The sequence below is a fragment of the Chrysoperla carnea genome, chromosome 2 (genome assembly GCF_905475395.1).
Source record: "Chrysoperla carnea chromosome 2, inChrCarn1.1, whole genome shotgun sequence".
Taxonomy (NCBI): domain Eukaryota; kingdom Metazoa; phylum Arthropoda; class Insecta; order Neuroptera; family Chrysopidae; genus Chrysoperla; species Chrysoperla carnea.
Genome location: NC_058338.1, coordinates 46,926,855 through 46,947,703, shown reverse-complemented (window position 1 = coordinate 46,947,703; position 20,849 = coordinate 46,926,855). Strand labels below are relative to the sequence as shown.

The following is a 20,849-nucleotide window of genomic DNA, read 5'->3' as shown; positions in this document are numbered from 1 at the left end:
GCGTTACAAACTTGGGACGAAACTCAGTATACCTTGATATATTTCATATATACATGGTATAAAAATACACATATTGCTTAAGTCGACGTAGTACCGAATCTATTAGGTTACTTGTTACATTTAATTTACACCCGACTTCAATCTGTTCCATGACTTCCGCTGTGCTGTTTGTCTTACACAAATTATTGAAATTTTGGATAAATAATTGACATTAAAATCGCTGGATATAACAGCAAAATATTTTATCGAATGTATAAATAGCCAGAGGCTTTGTTTATAAATACGACCCTTACACAAATAATTAAATTTATCAACCCTACTATGTCTAAAAATGTTAACGTCAGCTAAAACCATCATTGCGACATAATACTCACACAATACGCGTCAGTAAATTTGTATTAATTCTTTGGTTTAAATATTTCACTTTAAAATAAAATATTCATAAATAAATAATATTAATAAATAATTATAAAAATCATTAATAACAAGATTTCTAAATCTATAAGCGAGCAACAATCAAATACAATTTTAGCTAAACAAGAAAATTTGAAGAATTCAGGCTTTAAGTATTTTAGCGTTTATACAATTGAAGAGCTAACGAATGCTATTCTAATATTCCCACAACCCATTCTTCAAAAACTTGTCACATCACAAAATATCTAAATGCGAATCATCAGAGATCACTTGGTTGATTTTTTATTAAGATTTTCACCCATTTCTTTACCGGTAGTCTCAATAGGTAACGCTAAACAACCAATGGCTGCTAAAATTGCTGCACACGCATACACACTTGTTGCTAAACCTATAGATGATTTTAATAAAACTTGAGCCACATATGGTGTTACCATTGCACCAAGTCGAGCCATTGCACTACATGATCCAACACCCACAGCTCGTAAAAATGTTGGATACACTTCTGGTGTATATACATATGCCGCTTGGAATACACCAGCAATAATACCCCGGGCAAAAAATAAAATAACTGTTAAAATTGCTCTCCTGGAACAAAAAAAAAAAAAATGTTTAATCAAATATCTCCTCCTAATAATTAATAATAAGTAAGTACTGTGTCTTTTGTTAAATTACTAACATCGCTCGACTACGGATCATCCTTAAGGATTACAAACAGTACAGTAGAAAATATGTAATACATGGCAGCTACTTGCATAAATGCATGAGTATTTTCTTAATGCGATTTTCCATGTTTTAATAATTTTAGCTGTTGATGATTTATAAATGACATTCATTTTTTACTTACGTTTCCGTGCAAAGAACCAAAAAACAAACGCAAATAGCAAAAATTACAAATTGGACTGACATTGTATTCTTACGTCCAAATCTTTCAATTACGAATATTGTCAGGAAAATTCCTAAAAAAAATATAAATAAAAATAATTTACGAAATTTTTTAATTTTAGTTTTTGTAACCAACCTGGAAATTCAGCTAATGTAGTCCATAATAAATCCATATAATCGGTAGTTTGTAATGTCCGACAATTTGCTGCACAATTTTCTTTAATTTGATTAGCCATATCAGCTTCTGTTTCCACAGCACAGCTGGCTGTAGATGTTTCAAACAATTCAGTTGTCATTAGTACTAAGCCATAATAGCAAAATGCACATGACATCCATATAAACCATAATAGAAGTGATGTACTGCGTACAGCAGGTCGTAAAAGATCTCGAAATCTACCACGAATGCCTTCGTTATGATTCACACTGTCGTCTACAACTAAACGACCTAACAACATTGGCTTCCCATTATCTTTAGCAATTTGTTCCAATGTTTCCAATGCTTTATCAGTTTGCCCACTCGCAACGTGATATCTTGCTGATTCAGGTAACCACTAAAATATTCAGACATTATTAAAATTAACTTTAGTCAATTTTTTTAATGGTTTTTAAACACTTACTGGACAGATAATAGCAAATGCAAATAAGGGTGTCGTGGATGCTGCTAATAACCATTGCCAACCAAGTGTTGGCATAATTACTAGTGCAAGTGCAACTTCGAAACAAGCGCCTAACGCCCAGAAACACTATAAACAATCAAACCAATTCAGTGTTAAAAAATGAAAACTAAACTGACAAGTACAGAAAATAGGACAAAATGTTAAAAAAAATGTAAAACTATTTTATTTTAGGGAAAAAAAATCTTAAAAAACATTAATTTTAGCTGTTATAATACTTAAGCCACTTGAAGATAATCCAAAAAGACGTCAAATATGAAACGCTTATCTATATCCTCGGTTTCTTTTTCACCGTTTTGCATTTGGGTACATGAATTACTGACAGTGAACAAAAAGTAAAATGTGCAATAAGTGCGCGAAAAGGCCAATTTATTCACCCGAGCAACCTTTATTTTTTAAATCAATTTGTTAGGGAAAATTATAATCCAACAATTATTTTGTGATCAATGGCTGCGTCTGGCTGATCCGAGTCTCAGTATTGTTCAGTTGGTACTGACACTTCATGCGCCTTAAAGAAAATGAATGAATTATCGGTACACAGGATATCGGTTCTAACTGAGGAATACAGAAAACTCAGTTTGGCTAGACGCAATCATGCAATTCTACAACAAAAGAAGATGATTTTACATTTTTAAATTATTCCTATTTCTGCACCTAAAATTTCTAATGATGTTTGAAATAACATAAAAACCACTTACATCAAGCAAAACAACACATTTAGCGCGCTGTTTCGTTGGTAAAAATTCAGCATACAAAGTAACACTGCAAGCGAAACAAAATACAAAATCCATGCACAAAACTAAACAGAATATACTTCAAAGCTAATTGCTACAAAAAAAATAAATAATCTAACTATATTTAGATTAGATACTTACGATTGCGGAACACAACCAATTGCAAATCCAACCAAGCCTCGCAATACTAAAATCCAAGCAAAACTTGGTGCCATTGCACTTAATAATCCATAGTAGAAAAGTAATACTGAGCATAAACCCAATGCCTGAAATATTTCCATAAATATTTTAATTATATATGTTTCTTGCTACATCCAAACTAATTTATTTTCAGAAAATCATTTTCATTTTCATTCAACACCCGGAGGATAAAAATAGAACTACGGTTACTGGATTTCAACAGGCGTTTAATAAATCAATGGGTAATAAAAAACCATAATAATTTATAGCAATACTGTTAAAAATTATGAATAAACTTAGTTGCTATTCATAGCCCACTCTAGTTATTCCATAGTCCTGATTTTTTTAAGATTTAAGCCTCCTTATGTCTGCCATATTGACTGCGTGACAACACCAGTGGTTTTCTATGTGCTTAATTCATTAACAAAAAAGTTTTCAGGAAAATATTGAACTATCAGGAGAATGAGGAAGAACTATTTTGATTCATTCTAAAATGCCGCCCCCAAGTTTCTGTTGATACAAATATGTAATTACATTTTAATACAAATAGACAGATTTATCTTTGATAAAACTAAAATAGCTTGTGTAGTCCTTACAAAAAATACAGGGGCGGTATTGACAAGAAAAAGATCTTAGTGTCGGAAGACAGAATATAATTTTTGCACGCTTGCGCATAGAGGGTCGGCGTTATAGATTAATATACTTCCGAAGTCTATTGTGGCATTTTATGTTTCTAGCTTTGCGGTATTTATTTTTTTATTTAAATATCTTAATTAGGAAAAAATGTCTCAACTAACCTGTTTCCGTCCATATTTATCACTTAAATTACCCCAAAATGTGGAACTAAGCATCATTCCCAAAAATACTACAGTGGTAGTTAACGCTTGCTGATACCTTGAAATACCCCATTGACAGTGTAACGCCGGTGATAATATTGATAAAATTGTCATTTCCATACTGTCTGCCATCCAACATAAACCGGTCCATAGTGATAATTTCACTTGAAACCAACCAAACCCTAACGCATTTACTGCTTGTGTTACGGTGAATGTATCTACAAAAAAAAGTTATTAAGGTTTTAACAAAAATAAAAATCTAAATTTATAGTTATTGCTAGTTAAAAATTTTAGTTGTACCTGCATTTTTATGCTTCTAATAGTATGAATAATGGACCTTTGCCCTAAAATTTTATAGTGCTACAAAAGAGGTTCTTTATCGAACCAAAACATCGCGTGAAATCAATATCATCATTAACTTCGAAAATATGAAGGATTTAAAGTTACAAATAGAAAGAAAGGAGAATAACATTTGGTGACGTCATAACTTGCTATTGCCATAGATGCTACATATCAAAAGTTGTTTTGCAAGAATAAGATAGAAAATTATTTAAGGTAGTACTATCAGTGATAGACTTTGCATTCAGAATTTAATGAAATTTGCATAGTTGTCTATTATTATATCATAATTAACCAGTTAAATTTTTAGCGGCCTTCAGAGAACTGAAAAAAAAAGATATTTTAAACATTTTTTAACATTGATCCTTATGGGAAATCACAGATTTTATTTTGTTTCACAAAACTGGACGTTCAGATTTTCAGTTCTCTGAAGGCCCCTAAAAATTTAACTGGTTAATTGTGATATAATAATGGACAACTATGCCAAGTTTCATTAAATTCTGAATGAAAAGTCTATTACCGATAGTACCACCTTAATTGCTTATACCTTTTATGTTTATCAATCGATTTTAATTTTGATTTCAGATCTTGTCATCTATTCTCGCAAATTTTCAAATTTTAACGAAAGATACATTGAAATCGACATCAGGACAAAGTCCTATTAAATATTAGATATTTAACTCAAGGCGGAAACCTCGCATGAGATCCACATGTTTTTTATCAAATTACAATCAATTAATCTACAGATTATTTTGAAAGTTAACATGTCAGTTGAAAATTATCTTGCGAATTATTGAGGAATTATAAACGAAGTGTTCGTTCTGACGTAAAGTTTTCAAATTATTTTGATGTAATTAGTTGTAAATTCATATTTTAGCATATTTTCTTTAAGAAATAAACAAATCTGCGTTTTATTTCAATTAAAAAGTACTAAAATGTAATGTTCGCATAACCTTAAGTATTATACTATTTCTTACCATCAGGTACCACAGAGACCGATGTCATTTCAATATCTTGTCCAATTATTAAATCATCAGGTGGAATTGGAGATTCTGTCACTGTAGTTCCATCTAAATCTTGGTAACCAGTACCACCATTTGTGGATCGCCTAGATCCCATTCTGCAACAAATGAAAAATAAATTTTTAATATTAAAAATGAAAGTTAATCTTAAAATTAAAAATAATACCTTTTGCTCATTGTTTTATAAGTTTAGAAATAAAATGCGTATTTTTTAAAACATTGTAGTTTGACATTTAAGAAGTTGCCACAGAGGCATAATTTGTAAATATTTGTATGAAAAGAAATAAAGTACCTTAATATAACAGGCGCATTAGTCACTAGGTATCACGTACAGGTAAATGAACATGGTAAATGATACATAGCGGTTCAGTAATAAAATTGAGAACATATGAGAAGGTACTTCATGCAACAATCAACAAAGTATTCTTTATTCAATAATATAACTTACATTATATGCTTTTATTTAAAGTATTAATTTGTTAGAAAAATTAAGTATCAATTAATATTTTAATGAATTAAACGAAGGCAATTTTAAAATATAAACAAAAATATTTTAAAATTTTTATATAAATATGAAATAAAAATAATAATATTAATAACGATTATATTATTAGATGGATGCGCAATGTTGAATATATAGAACAATTATTTATTAGAGATCAACGAATAAAAATGTTTTCAATCTAAAATAATACAAAAAGTTCAACAATTAACAAAGTTAATTGTTATAATATTGATGTATTGCTTATAATTGTTTTAGAAAATATATAAACACTCTACAGAAAATATTATAATAATTAGTGTTCGATCGAATTTTTGGGCACAAAAATAGTTATGGGTACAGTTTCGGTTTCAGTCTAAAACTTTTTTGACTGGCTACAAAACGAGCTATTAGCCATAATAGATTAAAATACTCCACTCTGTATATCAAAGAACGCTTCGGTAATTCGAATCTCATAGTGAAATAAAAAAATTTAAATTGCTTGAGGTTCAAGCCAAAGAGATCTAATCTCAACTATGAATTATGAACATGAAATTTTAAAGCGGTTATCGGAGCATTCAATTTGCTACAATATTACTCAATTTGGATATTTTTAAATCAATATTATGGAACTATCTATAACTGGTTAAGTTATGCTACTAGAAAATGATAGTTCAATAAAGAAATTAACGGTAAGCCCACTAGGTACAACATGTGCAATCCGACAATGATGTGCGAGTTTCGAACTCATGAAATTGTCAGTACTTTTTATGTCAAGCTAGGCACGAAAGTGTGTAATTATTATTCAGGGCTTTAAGTCTCAAAACTTAATTGATAAAATTTGTATCAGAAGACAATTTAGTTGAGTAAATTTAGCGAATTTTGAATGAATTCGAAAAATTTTTGCAAATGGCTAATTTTCTTTTGTTTTAAAAAAAATACAGAAAAGGAGTTTTCCGGTTCCGGAATTATCCGCGCGCTTTTTTATGATCATAAATTTCATCTTTTTCCATAATTGCAACTCAATTCCTTGAATTTCGAAAAGTTATCAAAGAAAATTAAAAATATGAGGTTACAGCGATTTTCTTGAGAATTTTACGTTATTCTGCTATGTTCAAGGTTCGAGAGCAGAAATTCTTAACAATTATTTTTTGTTCGTCTCAATCCAATCAATAGAACCCTGGTGGAAAAATATTTGAAGAAATAATAAGAAATTCTGAAAAAGTCTTAGGAACTTTGAATTTCTCAACGTTTTCGGACTAGTCTAATTCAGAGTTATTCAGAGTTCTTATTACTTTTTTAAAGTTTCTAAGATTTTTTCAGAGTTTTCTAAGACTTATTAAGACTTATTCTTTTTTCAAATATTTTTTCCACCAGGGAAGCGGAGATATTCAAGAAAACGTCACCAAAGAAAAAAACTTATAGATAAAAACCGCGCACGAATCGTTCCGGAACCGGAAAACTCCTTTTATGTATTTTTACAATAAAAGAAACCTATTTAAGAAAAATTAGCCACTTGCAAAAATTTTTCGAATTTATTATCAAAATCCGCTAGATTTATCCAACTATAACACCTGTAAAATTATGATAAAACAAATTGAATTTATTATTTGAAAATATTTGAATACCTTAACCGTACAATAACATACATTTAAAATATATATACATATATATAAACACACGCCCGACCCGAATGGACCATTTCTATTGATTATGCAGTGTGGTTGGTGTGCCGAGCGCGGGTCGTTGTTCTATTTAATCCTACACACTACTACCCGACAACAACACCAATATATATGTTTATGGCACAGATTTTCCAACAAACAATTTTCATTCAATCATCGACTACCTTAACATATACAACACATTTAATAGACGAGAGGGTAGCTTAGCTAATTCTATTTTTGACCATAAGTTTTCTGTTTGATTGTGCAAAAAGGATTTGTGAAAAAATGTAACTTTTGAGTGGAAAAATTTATAATTATAAAATTGAAACGAATGAAACTGATCACAATGTCGTATCATTCAACAATGTCGAATAGTTTACGATCTACTGACTCTGCAGGCTTAGTGGTCGATCCACAGCGTATACTTAAATCAAATAATTCTCATGACAGTAGTACTGAGTCAACGAGCCAAGTTAAGTTGGCGGGTGACGAGGCCAAAGATAAAATGTATGAACCAAAGCAGAATAAAAAAGTTATTCGAGTGCTAACTGTTATTGCATATCTGTTTTTTGTATCGCTAGCAGCGATTGTGCTATCATTGTATTATGTGATTTTATGGAAACCCCGAGCACAACGTTCGGCCGGCATAAATTCAACATCAACTTTAAAGTGTCAACAATGAGAAAAATATATAAATGTAATACGTTCCTGTGTCGACGGATTTGGATAATATAATGTTGCATCTTTATATAAATGTTCCCCCAATTTCTTCCACATCTAAATCTCATCCAATCAATGTCAAAACAAAGATCTATTATCCGTCCCACACATGTTTCCTTAATAATCATTTTTCAATTATATAAATATATTATATACCTATATTAAATTAATTATACACAATTTATTATTAAATTTATTGATTGAAAATTTTTTAATTTTTATACAAAATTTATGGAAATGGAAAATACTTTTGTATTTTGAAAAAAGAAGTACTTAAAACAAAGTAATTATATTAATTATTGTTATTTATTTATTTTAAAAATATTTTTCTGTAAAGATAATTTTTAAATAAAATTATTTTATTTTGAAGAAAAATCAAATTGTTTATTAATTATGGCTAGTTCAGTTAGCTGTATGGTACAACGCAGCTTTACATGTGGTTTTATTTGTTTATATTGGCTTAGTAAAACACTTCTTTTTTGGCATCGAATTCACTATAAAAGCGCAGAGTTGCCTTTAACAATTTTTGCAATAAAATTAAATACTATTGACATTTAATTGCGGGACGACATTATTAAATTTGTGGAAATTAACTTGATTAAGGGTTTAATTTTCGGGGCAACAATTAATTGTAACTGTAACCATTAACAATTGATTGTAATTGAAATATTTCACAATTAAATTTCGACCGAAAAATTTTAACAATAAAAATGGAATAGCAGAATACAAAAGGCCTTCGAAAAAGGTCATGTTTGTAACTGGTAGAAGATAGAGGAAAATTTGTATTAGAAATTTAATCATTAAGAAACAATTTTTGCTAAAGCAAATTCGACTATATTTATTAACTTTACGGGATAAATATTTATAGCGTAGTCAAGACGTAAAAAGAAAGTTTGAGTTCGTATACGCAACGTAGGTTAATTGGGTCTTGCAAACCGTTGGAGACAGACCAAAAGATTAATCGTAAAAGATGTTCCTTCTAAAATAATAAACTTCTTTTGTTTAAACCTTTTTAAACATGCGTAAACATGATTTTTTACCCGTTTTGTCCTAATTTTTGGAGCAAATTAGGACAAAACTTTGGTGTAGATTTTCTCCAAAACCATAACATTAAAATTTTACGAAAATTACAAACAGATGATCTTCGCAAAATGATCTTAGCATGTTTGAAAAGTTGTACCTTATACTTTTAGAATATATTGTTCAAATTATTATCATCCCTCACCGCTTTGCACTAAGATATGAAAGGGGCGAAATGCTATCCCTAAATTTGATATAAAGTTTAGAAACAAAAAAAAATTTTAAAAATTATTTTACAACAAATCTACAAAATTCACTCGAAAGTTTATTAATATTTCTTGAAAATGACAAGCATGTTATGAAACACCATTTTTTCCATGTTTTAGACGTTTGTTCACTTGGCTGCCATTTTGTAAAAAAAGTAAAATCTTATCAGAGTTTTTCTCAGTTGTCTGAGGGTAAAAGCTGTAAAAGGTAGCAAAATTGCAGCTTTCAGTACTTGTCTTTTCTTGATAGCCACAGATGCTAACATTTCCATTTAAAAAAATCTCACATTAACATTTCAAATTCAAGTCTCTAACGTTTATCGGATATAAATCAAGTTCTCTTCACAATATAAATATAGTTTTTTAGAGATAGAGAAAAACTTTTCAAAAATTTCTGTAGATTACAAAACTTCAAATAACAAAAATGTTTCCCATAAAAATACGGCCAACTTTTGTCCGAAACATTTTACGGAAGGCAAAAAATTATTCATTGTAAAAAGTTTCTAACACGTCTCTAGCTACAAAGAAAGGCGTTTACGGATTGCGGACAAATGTCCTTCCTATACCAAAATGTTTTGTTTCGCCATTCTATGCCATTCTTTGTTTATCGACCATTCGTTCATATACAACCTGTATGTGATATTCAACATTATCAGTAACATGAGATGTATTTTATTTTCCAAAAATTAGGACTCCGCACTAAAAAATTAAAACGAAATTAGCGGGGTTAAGTGATGGCAAATAAAGTGAAATTTTATAACGCAATAGTATTATACCATGTATATATGAAAAATACATAGTATATTAAGTTTAATCTCAAGTTTGTAACGCTTAAAAATATTGATGCTACGAAAAAAATTTTGGTATAGGTGTTCATAGAATCACCTAATTAATCCATTTCCGGTTGTCTGCTTGTCTGTCGTCAGTCTGTCCGTCTGTCATCACGATTACTCAAAAACGAAAAGAGATATCAAGCTGAAATTTTTATAGCGTGCTGAGGACGAAAAAAGTGAGGTCAAGTTCGTAAATGAGCAACATAGTTCAATTGGGTCTTGGGTCAGTAGGACCCAACTTGTAAACCGTTAGAGATAGAAGAAAAGTTTAAATGTAAAAAAAGTTCCTTGTAAAATATAAACAAACTTTTGTTTGGAACATTTTTTCGTAAACATCACTGTTTACCCGTGAATGCGCAAATTATGCGCAAATTGTATAGTATGTTATGGCTATATCAGTTATATATGTGTGACATGTATGTATGTGTAATGTGACAGAGTAATCAACACTGTCTATGCATGGCATTTCAACAATTAACTCAGTCAATTGTTTGTTTTCGCTTGTTTTATTTAAAATTTAACTACTAGTGATAAATAAAAACAAAACCCAACTGTTTTCTATCATGTTAAATAATACGTCGATAAGATCTTGAGTAAAATTAAGAGGGTAAAGAATAATTTTTATACATTTCGTTGTATAGTGAGTATATGTCGAATTACATAATTAAAGAATTGCGTATATTTTCGTGGAATATTTTGGGGTAATAAATTTTTGTGAATGTTAAGAATGTGATAAAAATCATGAAAAATAGTAGAAAATTCATAAATAATTCTTCACAATTATCTAGGTCACTGTCGCTAACTTAGAATATGCTAATGAGAATGCTAGGTCTTTAATATTATTAAAATGGGTAACAACAATCAAGCTATTGCAAAATAAAAATGTAGCGCAGGAGCTGCGTTAGCTAAGCGAATTCTTTTAGAGATTGAAAAAAAACATTTTTCTTAAAATCGAATATTGCTTTTTTAATTTTTCAAGAATTTCTATTTCGAAAACTTTACGCCTATCATTCGTTTTATTTTAAACGTGACTCAACAATTTCTCAATTGTTTACATGTAATTGGTATAGTAAATGTCAAATAAAAATTATTGAATAATAACAAATAATTAACCTTGCTGCATTAAAAATTGTTAAAATAAGAGATGAAATTGCATAAATAATATTTTTAAATGTAAATTATCTTCAACTTATATAAACTTATTTAACTTACATAAATTTGTTAAAACTTATTGGATTTCATATTTTGGATAATTCAAAACATTTTTTGTCTCTTGACTTTTTTACCATACCTTACCGTTTTTGAAATATCAGCGTTATAAAATAAACAAAATTGTCATTAACGAAATGAACGACTATCGTATGCTTGTTGATCAAATATTTGATTAAAAAACGGTTTAAATTTATATTTTGGACTATTTTTAGCACTTTTTTTATCTTGTCATTTTTCATCTTAACTTACCATTTTCGAGATATAAGCGTATAAAAAAGGCGTAAAGCGGTTACATCTCAAAACGGCGACGTAAGTTGATAAATAGCAAGGCACAAATAGTCCAAAATATAAATTTCAATCGTTTTTAAATCAAATATTTGATTACAATCATACGATAATCTAATGATTTTGTTGATGACAAAATCTTAGCTTAAAAATGCGAATGTTTTTAAACACTTATGTCTAAAAACGATTAAGTGAGGTGGAAGAAGTTAAGAGACAAAAATGGTTTAAAATCGTCAAAAATATGAGATCCAATAAGTTTCAAATCAAATATTTAACCACACAATTATTCAAAATTTTGGCAATATCAAATTTTCATAAAAATTATGTTGTTGTGTTTTTCAATCAATTGTATCTCAAAAACTATAAGGTTCAGGGAACGACATCAAGAAACAATAAATATTTAGAATGGTTCAAAATATAAGTGTTTGAAAGCATACAATATCTACAAAAAAGAACGGCAAAGGTAAAAGTCTCGCATGGCCTAGAACGAACGCAATATGAAATCAGATATCAATTTTTTTCATTCATATACGACATTTGTTGAAAAATTTTGTTCTAAAGTATCTTTATTAATATCGACAATATTTATTGAGAAAAGTTTATTATAATTGAAAACTAAGTTCCGAAATCCAATATCACCTATGCATCATACCATGCTGATTTTGCCTGCTGGAATATGTAGATTTTTGAAGTGAATGTTTTAAAAATTCAAGGATTAAATAAGTTTAGATTCAAATCTAAACTTAAAACAGCAATTTCTTACTTATTTATTACCCGAAAGAGATTTAATGAGTCATAACTCAGTAATACGGCAGTTGATTTAAGTGGAATTTTCCATATTACGCACAAAAATGTAAAATTAGACTTGACACCATGACAAAATTTGAAAATAAAATTAAAATTGATTAAAAAACGAAGAAGTTATAATAAGCATTTAAAGATTGTTGCTCTATGATGATATCGGACAATGACGTCACTAACCTATCACTCTCTTTTTGTTTAATTAGGAATTTTAAACGTTCATATTTTGCGTACTTCTAAAGATTTTCAAAATCCAACTTCTTTTTTCTGCCCGTCCAATGAGAATTCTTCATCTATTGCTCTTACAGAAACTTACAGAAAATTTTCTAATAGAAAATACGATTTTCGAATTGATAAAATTTGTAAAAATAAATAATAGTTCCTAAAAGTGCTTCATCTTGGTCAATTTTTCTCTAGAAAGTCTAATAAAAAATCAAAATAAAGATAATTTTAAAAGAACAACTTTTGTTTGAATTATCTACAAATGTATTTTCGAGTAAATAAAGAAAATCGAAGTTACACGTCCTTTTCAACCGTGGATGGTTTTCGCGTATCCGTAAACGAAGTAAGATCTTTATTTTAGAGAATTTTGCTATGTTTTGGTCCTATAATCAAAGTTTACAACCTGCATTATTTACTTTGTTTTAAAAGTCTAAGTTTTCTATTCTAATACTATTTGTATTGTAACTTCTTAGGTGTGGCCCGAAAGGTTACTTAACACTGGTGTTATGTGAAGATATAGAACCTTCTCGAAAAAACCATATGTTATTGGAAACGAAATAGCATTATACATGTTTTACGTATAATATAAATAATTCACAATTTAAATGTAAACAAAATAAAATGAAATTTATTTAAAATAACTACACGCTACGCTATTATTAGAATTTTTTGAGATGATTTATAATATCTTACTTATCTACGATGAAACGTAACAGTGAATGTTTTTTTGGAATATTAGATTTCTTTCAAGTGATTTTTAAAAATAGCATTTTATACCGTGAGCGATGAAACCATAATCAAGCGAAGTTTCTATGATTCTATGTCTGCCATTAATAAGATTAATAAATCTAAGTTTAGTAAAAATTAAGTTTTCATCATGGTTCGAATTCTTCTGTGTAATTTTTCGTTTCTTTCTATTTTGTTTAAATAAAAATACGTAATCTGCGTTTTCCATTGAAGTGGACAGTCTCACGTTCATACAGTGGTATAATGTGTTGAAATAGCTAAAGCTATTAAAAGTATCATGCATGAGGGACTTTGACTTATATAAAGTACACAAACATTTGAAATAAATGTGAAAATTTAGTGTCATTATAAAAATATATGTGGCCCGAATATCTAATTTATGGAAATTAAGTTTTTTGATTTTCATATTTCAATGATGTTATTCTGCCTACCTTTTATGTTAAAAGAAATTTATTGACAAGTTTCAAAGCTCGAAATGATTGCAATCGAGTTGTCAATAACCTCATACACTCATGCCAAACAAAATCCCATTCGTCTCATTGAACATCAAATTAAACTTATGTTTCTTCAAATTCGTTCTCGCTTTCGATCTTATCAGTTTAACAGACCAATTCAGATAGAACAGCTGTAATCATAAATTACGAGTTGGTTGGGTTGAGTTTGTCAACTATAGAGAAGTTGGTTGGGTTCTGAAGTTTTTATCCCTTGCGTTCAAAAATTTCCTGTTATTATCATTTTCAGGGATATGATATTGAAGATTGTATATATTTTTTAATTTTCCTTAAAGTGGGACTAAAATCTTCCCTGAATGAATAAACAGCATTCTTCCTATACATATAGAAAGTGTTTATTTTTGGGGGGATACTTTTAGAAAATTAGATTATTCGATTTATTCCTTAATGCCTTAACTTAAATGACGTCGAATAAAAAAAAAGGTATTCTTCCAGTATGATTAGAAAGGATGGTATTTTTGGGATGTTTTATCCATTTTTAAAAATGTTGGTGGATGCGGGTTTTTTAGTTTTCATTCTACAAATAAAAAACAAGGCTGCGTAACAAGTCATCCGTAGATTAAATCACTCGACGATTTTACACCTCTACTATCCAAAAAAATATGACCATTTTTGCTCCGTTTTGGCCTAGTCACTTTTTGGGCATGCAATGGCTTTTTATAGATCTCGTGGAATTCTACGTTCCCCAAATGCTACAATTTTAATTTCAGTCATTTTCAGTCGATTGATGTGGATAAAAATTAAAAAGAAATTTTTTAAATATTTAATCAGTTAATTTTATTAATCAAAAATTAATATTAATACAATTTTATACACATATTTATAATAATACTTAGAGTCAATTATTAACACTAGCCCAAAAAAACAATTTTGATCCTGTGAAGAAAGTATGAAACTTGAAAAGCATATAACTTTCATGAATTCTACATATATGCCGATAGGTTAAGAACGCACTCAACGACAATTTATTCGGTAATTATTCCAAAAGAAAATTGAAACCTACACGCTCCTCTAGATGTATTGCTGTTATTATTGATCCGATCAAATATGAACTTTCTCCGAAAAACTTTTGTAAAAGACTAAAACATAAAAACCATACATTTCGGAAAATTAAAAAATATTTTGTATTCTTATAACGAGTCCTTTAATTTGATATGCCACATGATATATGTGAGAAAAGCTTTTCCTTAACATTCTACCTTACCTCCCGACAATAATCCCCAAAATCAAAACTCGATTTTTTTACATTATACGCCTATAATTAGGTCACCAAACAAAAAGCCAAACCGACTGTCCGACTTTTGCAAACCAAAAGTATGGTACGTGTGATCTTATAACTTTAAAACCAAGGCTATCAATTGATACTCGCTCCATACTCGAAAGTTAGGTTGTGGTTGTAAATATATTAAAGTACTACCACCCTCCCGTCGCTTTGTCCACGTAAATTCTACTTTTCCAATAATAGAAAGATGGAGAGGGAACGATCTAGTTATAACTAAAGGGATGAAACAAATCCCGTTTAAGATGGTTCAGATATTTTTTTTTTTAATCATTTCATTGTCAAAATCCAAAAAACAAAATAAGAAAGTTCCATACTAATTATTATTATAAATGGAGTTAAATTTCCGATACAAACTATCACTTATACACTCCACTTAGCTCCGAATTAAAAAAGAGACAAAATAAACTGCAATTTTCCATTGCAGTATAGTGCCATACATACTTTTTTGTCAATTCAAACAAATTTGGGCTAAATTAAATCTACTAGATTTACAAAGGTTATAAGATGATTTATAGTGGAGCCATCTCCATGCATTTCCTATTTTGAAGTAAGCACAAAAAACTAAATGGTAATTATTTCATACACTTTCTTTCACATGGAACTGTATTATATTAAACATTACTTTACATTAATTCTCTACGTAGGGAAAGAATATGTAAACTTTAAAATCACTCGAATAAAAATTTATTCAAAAACCTGTGTTGATTTACATCAAAATTAAATTAAAAATTTTTTTTTTTTTGAAAATCTGGTTTCACTTGAAAAAGTAAATAAATACAATGTTTTCTGGTTTCACTCTCAAAAGTAAAAGTCTTTTAACGTTAAAATTGAAATAAAATTCAAACACGCACCATCTCAAATAAAAAAAAAAAAAAATTGATTTACACTTCTGGAAAATCACTATAGCTAAAAAGTTTTAGATAATAACTTAGTCAATAATAATTATACCAAATTTCAGCAACATTATTCTTTATTTACTGAAAAATTGAAATACACATTTCTATTAGGGAAAACCATTGACGAAATTGATAAAGATGGTTACAGCTACCAAATAATAAATCAACGAATCATTCTTCTTATTGCGTTGAATTTTTATGCGGTTCGTCGAGAAAAGAATCATTGTCTTCTTTTTTGCTTTTAAGAAATAGCTAATTATTGGAAAATTTTTGAAATATAATTAATTTTTTGTTACGCCAGAATTCACGTTTATTTCAAAAGTATAATTGATTTCGATTTTAAACAAAAACAATTAAATATTGAGGTAATAAATAATATCTTTGAAATTATGGTTGTGTCAATTTAGTAAGTTACACAGTTTATCAAAATATCAAGGGCACACAACGCTTACATCGTGGATTTATCGCGATTTATGAAGAAAAATTATTTCAATTTGTTAGCTCTTTCTTAGTCAATTTTATTGCTATCAGCATTCCTGATTAATAAAATTCTAAATTTCCACAAAATTTGTAAAATAAGAAACAGATACAAATCATAGAACAAGCATTTAAATTTATAGTTATTATCGTAGCTTTTTAGTCAGATATCGAACCGAGTCTGTGGAGATTGTTAAACATGCTATAACAAAATGGATCCTTCCCTGATCTACAAAATTAAAAAGTTTGAACGAAAATGTCTGATATGTTGATTTTTAGGATTATGCAAAAGTCAACTCAATTCCATAACTATTAAAATATAAAGAACACTTTCAATTAGAAACCTATTCCTCACAAAAAGTTAACTTTTTAAACATTTTTGTATTCTGTGGTAGGAAAAAGCAACATAATATTTAAATATCTCAGACAATATATTCATTCTTTTTCAATCATTGGCTGCGTTCACTTAACACCGGCACTACAATAATTGATAATCTTTTTTTTCCATAATGTAGAAAGTAGGTCCATTATAGTCAAGTTGATAAAACACGCTCAATATACGTGCTCTATTTGTAACAGCAGTCATGATACTGTACGTAATACTTAGACATAGTATGTATAAAATACACACACAACTGCATACTTTAGTCGTTGTTTTTTTGTTTATAAGTGAATTGTACGAGATTTCATAAACTGTACGAGACAAAAGGTAATCACTTTTTAAAATGAAAAGGTCTATTGGAATAAGTCAATAAAAGTATGGAACACAAATTTACGCCATACTAAAAACAATAACAGCCCATGAAGGACTCTATTAAAAAAGATTTAAAAAATCATCTAGAAATTTTTCAAAAACTTATCTAAATACGCTATTATTCAGACAAATTAAAAAAAAAAATTTATTCCAAACAAAACTTCTGGAAATTGTTGAAAAGAGCAGAGCATTAACCGCGGTGTTATAATTGCTCTTATGGCTATATTGTGTAAGTTACCATGCAGGCGTTCAATGATCCTTGACAATAGAGCTACGAAAATAACCATATAACTTTTTTGGTAAAATGACATGCAAAAATCATACTGGCTCGAATGGCACCAAAATTAAAACGCTAACTGGTACTAAAATTAAAATTATTAATAACAATATAAAATAATTCTAACATAAAAATTAATGAATTTCATTTTTATTATAAAAATTAAGTTCGACTATATTGGACGTTCGTTATAAATTATGCATGGATTATTCTCTAGTTACAACAAAAAGCCTTCCGACGCTTTTAGTTTTAAAAGGTAGATTTTTAATATAAATAACGCTATCCTTTTACCGGGTAATACAGGTAAAAAAAAACATTTTTTTAATAAAAAGTACCTAGTTCCGCTCGTATATGGACAAAAAATTAAATTATTCTTTCAATTTAAGAAATAATGTCAGTTAAATTTTCAAAATAATTTCCGATGAAGTAATTGATGAAAAAGTGATAATAAATTCTAGACAATTACAATAAGGACATTGCATGATGTTACGCAAATGACCTCCCCTATCAATTGGGATCTCTGAAAATATCTTGAAAAAATTAGAAATTATACTGTTCAATATGATTCGCGGCTGGTCGTTCTCAAAATAATAAATAAAACTTTTTATTCCGTTGAATATTATTTACAAGGAGATTTATATATATATAATTTTTTAACAAAATTGTTCCAAAATAAAAATAAAAAATTGTTTAAAAGAAAAAATAAAACAAAAACCTTAAATTAGTCATCAAATATTAAATAATATATTTTTATTAAATACGGTGTTTTACAAATCGTAATTAAATACAATTGTATGTTTATTTTTTGTTAAATATAATTTAAAAAGAAAAATTATATTAAATTGAAAATCTTAAAAATAAAATAATAGGACAAAAATATTCATTCAAATCAAGCACAACATTAAAAAAAAAATCTAGTTACAATTTTTAAATCTAAATATAATTGAAATAATAGAGGTAAATAAAATTATGAAAATAATTATTATTAGCCATTTTTCATGTATTTTATTTTGTTCTGTTTCTAATTAGTCTAATTTCTATATTTTTATCTAATACTTACGTATGGATTCTATAAATTTAGTTTGTGTAAGTGCGTTGCTACCCTGTGATGGATCCATCATACGCTTCCAATCAGTTTGACCAACCACAAAACCAATGGCACGCATTTTTTCTTGTTCTCTCTTTTCAACAAGATCAGCCCAACGAACCTATTTAAAAAGAGATGTAATTAAAAACAAATTTAATATTGTCTGCCCCCAACATAATATGCGGTTTGATATCACAAATGACGAACTTTTTATCATGTTTAAAAATAATGATGGGCAGAAAATAATATACTTTAATTAGGGTTGGGCGAACTCGTATTTAAATAAAAAAAAGTACATAAACCTACATACTAACGACCATGGACTTTTATACTAATTTATCGACTAAATTAATTGGCAACAACTATTTCATGGAATATGTGTACTACGGCTTGAAACCTCAGAAAAGTTTTGCATTGCTCTTCTATTTGTAAGTAAATAATAAATAATACTACACAATAGTAAAGAGTAAGTTATTGAATTAATGTACACTCTAAGTCAAAATAAACGCAAAAGTAGAACAATTCTAAGTGATATTACTATAGCAGTACATATAATAGGCATTTGACTATTAAGTATAAATCGGTTGGATTCGAATGATTAATCATGATATATAGATAACAAAATAGAAAATTATTTTTTATAAAAAATAAGTACATATTATTATTATTTTCCGGTTTCATCCGACAGCAAACACCAATTAAATGTACTGTGAAAGTATTACGCCACGTCATTTTAAACGCTATGTAAACAACATTACATTTTCAGGTCACTTGATCACAACGGCTATAACTTGAATACACAAAAATGATTGGTACGTCGTGATGTTATTCAAGACACCATGACACTCTGCACTGTTTTCGAAGTAAATTTGAATTGCTTTTAGAAAATGCAAAATACTTAACGTAAATCAGATACTAATGTAACGTATAAAGAAATTTTTCAAATTTAGGACAAAAGCCTATTCACATATAATGTTATAGCTATATCACTTAGAATCGTAAAACACGTGCATTTTTGTGACACAGAGGTAAAACATATTCGTAAAGAGTTATTGAACAAAAAAAAAAAAAAAATAAACTTAAGTTTGTGTAAAATGAATAATCGCTATGGGCAATCGTTAAATAAATAATTATAACCAAAAAACTAAATTTACCCGTTTTCGTCCAGGCTGTTGTTGTGGTTCTTTCCAATCATCCAATTGTAAATAATCTTCCATGGACTGAGTTGAATGCCGTAATGGTTTATTAATACCATCCAGTCGGGCTAAAATTAGAAGTAGTGTTTATGATATTTAAAAAATAAAATTTTATGTCACAAAGTTTTCAGTGAATATAAATAATAACTATGTCGTTACCTACCTAATTTATCAAAACTATGCTCCATAGTTTCCCATTTACTTTTGTATCCTATGGCCTAAATCAAATTAAAAAAATTTGAATATTATATGAACTATAAATTTTTTTAAATGTTGAGATATACGGTCTAGGTTGGGAGTTTAAAATTTAGACATATTAAAATTGTCAAACATCAATTGTATAAAGGCAAAGAAAATTGCAGTAAGAAATCATCACTCTTAAATTTTACGGATATATATTCCAAAATTAACGCTGAAGGTTTCTTCATATGATCCAAAAAAATTTTAATTACAGTTATTAGCTTTATTAAAAAATTCGTCCCATATTTAAAGCAACTTAATGTTCCTAGATTTTATTTCTTCACCGTAATAAGAAATAAAAAAATATCACTTCGTGTACCAGCTAAATTTCAAAAACTGAAATTTATAAAGGTAATACAAATAATTTTTATTAGAAAAATTTGTTTGGCAAAACAATCGAAAAGTAATATATTAACAAAAAAAAAAACTATCTGTAAAAATTGTGAAAACAAAACTATCTGTATATTCTTGAATTTTACCTCATCGTCAAATGCTTCTTCCTCATCATTATCTGCATTTAAAACTGTCTCTTCAGGTATATTATCGTCATCACTAACTTCATCCATTTCCACTTCAGAAATGCATGCAGCTTGTAATAAAGATGTTGCATCTAACATTAAATGATGGCTTGGCGTTTGTTCCCAGCCATCAACTAATTCGGCAATTTGTTCTTCTGTGCGACCATGAATATTACGTTTAGTACAGGATGCAACATCTAATTCCATTTGACATACATAAACCTGGAAAACATTCAAATATTACCACACTGATTAGGTAGGCTACGTAGAAGGGT

General features: G+C 28.6%; 3 protein-coding genes across 6 annotated transcripts in view; 1 reads left to right on the top strand and 2 right to left on the bottom strand.

The window, feature by feature from the left end:
- Positions 1-511: 511 nt before the first annotated feature.
- Positions 512-18,614, bottom strand: LOC123293977 (synaptic vesicle 2-related protein). Of its 4 annotated transcripts, none has more exons than XM_044875000.1 (9): positions 18,594-18,614; positions 5,037-5,179; positions 3,682-3,938; positions 2,846-2,970; positions 2,669-2,732; positions 1,914-2,039; positions 1,433-1,847; positions 1,259-1,370; positions 512-999 (listed from the first exon to the last, which is right to left on the bottom strand). In XM_044875000.1, exons 2-9 carry the CDS (start codon positions 5,176-5,178, stop codon positions 681-683), a joined length of 1,560 nt encoding a protein of 519 aa, XP_044730935.1. In that variant the 5' UTR covers position 5,179; positions 18,594-18,614; the 3' UTR covers positions 512-680. The 4 variants fall into 4 exon arrangements, with proteins under 4 accessions (XP_044730935.1, XP_044730937.1, XP_044730936.1 ...); XM_044875002.1 differs by lacking the exon at positions 18,594-18,614 and adding an exon at positions 10,121-10,142; XM_044875001.1 differs by lacking the exon at positions 18,594-18,614 and adding an exon at positions 5,374-5,409.
- Positions 7,298-8,115, top strand: LOC123293979. The gene has a single exon (XM_044875003.1). It carries the CDS (start codon positions 7,561-7,563, stop codon positions 7,909-7,911), a length of 351 nt encoding a protein of 116 aa, XP_044730938.1. The 5' UTR covers positions 7,298-7,560; the 3' UTR covers positions 7,912-8,115.
- Positions 18,542-20,849, bottom strand: part of LOC123293976 — a 16,612-nt gene continuing 14,304 nt past the window's right edge. Inside the window, exons 7-10 of the mRNA XM_044874998.1 lie at positions 20,536-20,796; positions 19,980-20,034; positions 19,775-19,884; positions 18,542-18,741 (exon numbers count right to left, since the gene is read on the bottom strand). Of these exons, the coding sequence (XP_044730933.1) occupies positions 18,583-18,741; positions 19,775-19,884; positions 19,980-20,034; positions 20,536-20,796 (585 nt within the window). The 3' untranslated portion in view covers positions 18,542-18,582. The remainder of the gene's footprint in view (positions 18,742-19,774; positions 19,885-19,979; positions 20,035-20,535; positions 20,797-20,849) is intronic.

Bases quoted from the DNA above. Each gene is read 5' to 3' on its own strand.
- LOC123293977 (XM_044874999.1), bottom strand. The intron at 2,040-2,668 runs GTAAGTGGTTTT...GATTGTTTATAG, and splicing joins AATGTGTTGTTTTGCTTGAT to TGTTTCTGGGCGTTAGGCGC. The intron at 1,000-1,258 runs GTAAGTAAAAAA...TTTTTGTTCCAG, and splicing joins TTGGTTCTTTGCACGGAAAC to GAGAGCAATTTTAACAGTTA.
- LOC123293979 (XM_044875003.1), top strand. From the start codon at position 7,561: ATGAAACTGATCACAATGTCGTATCATTCAACAATGTCGAATAGTTTA.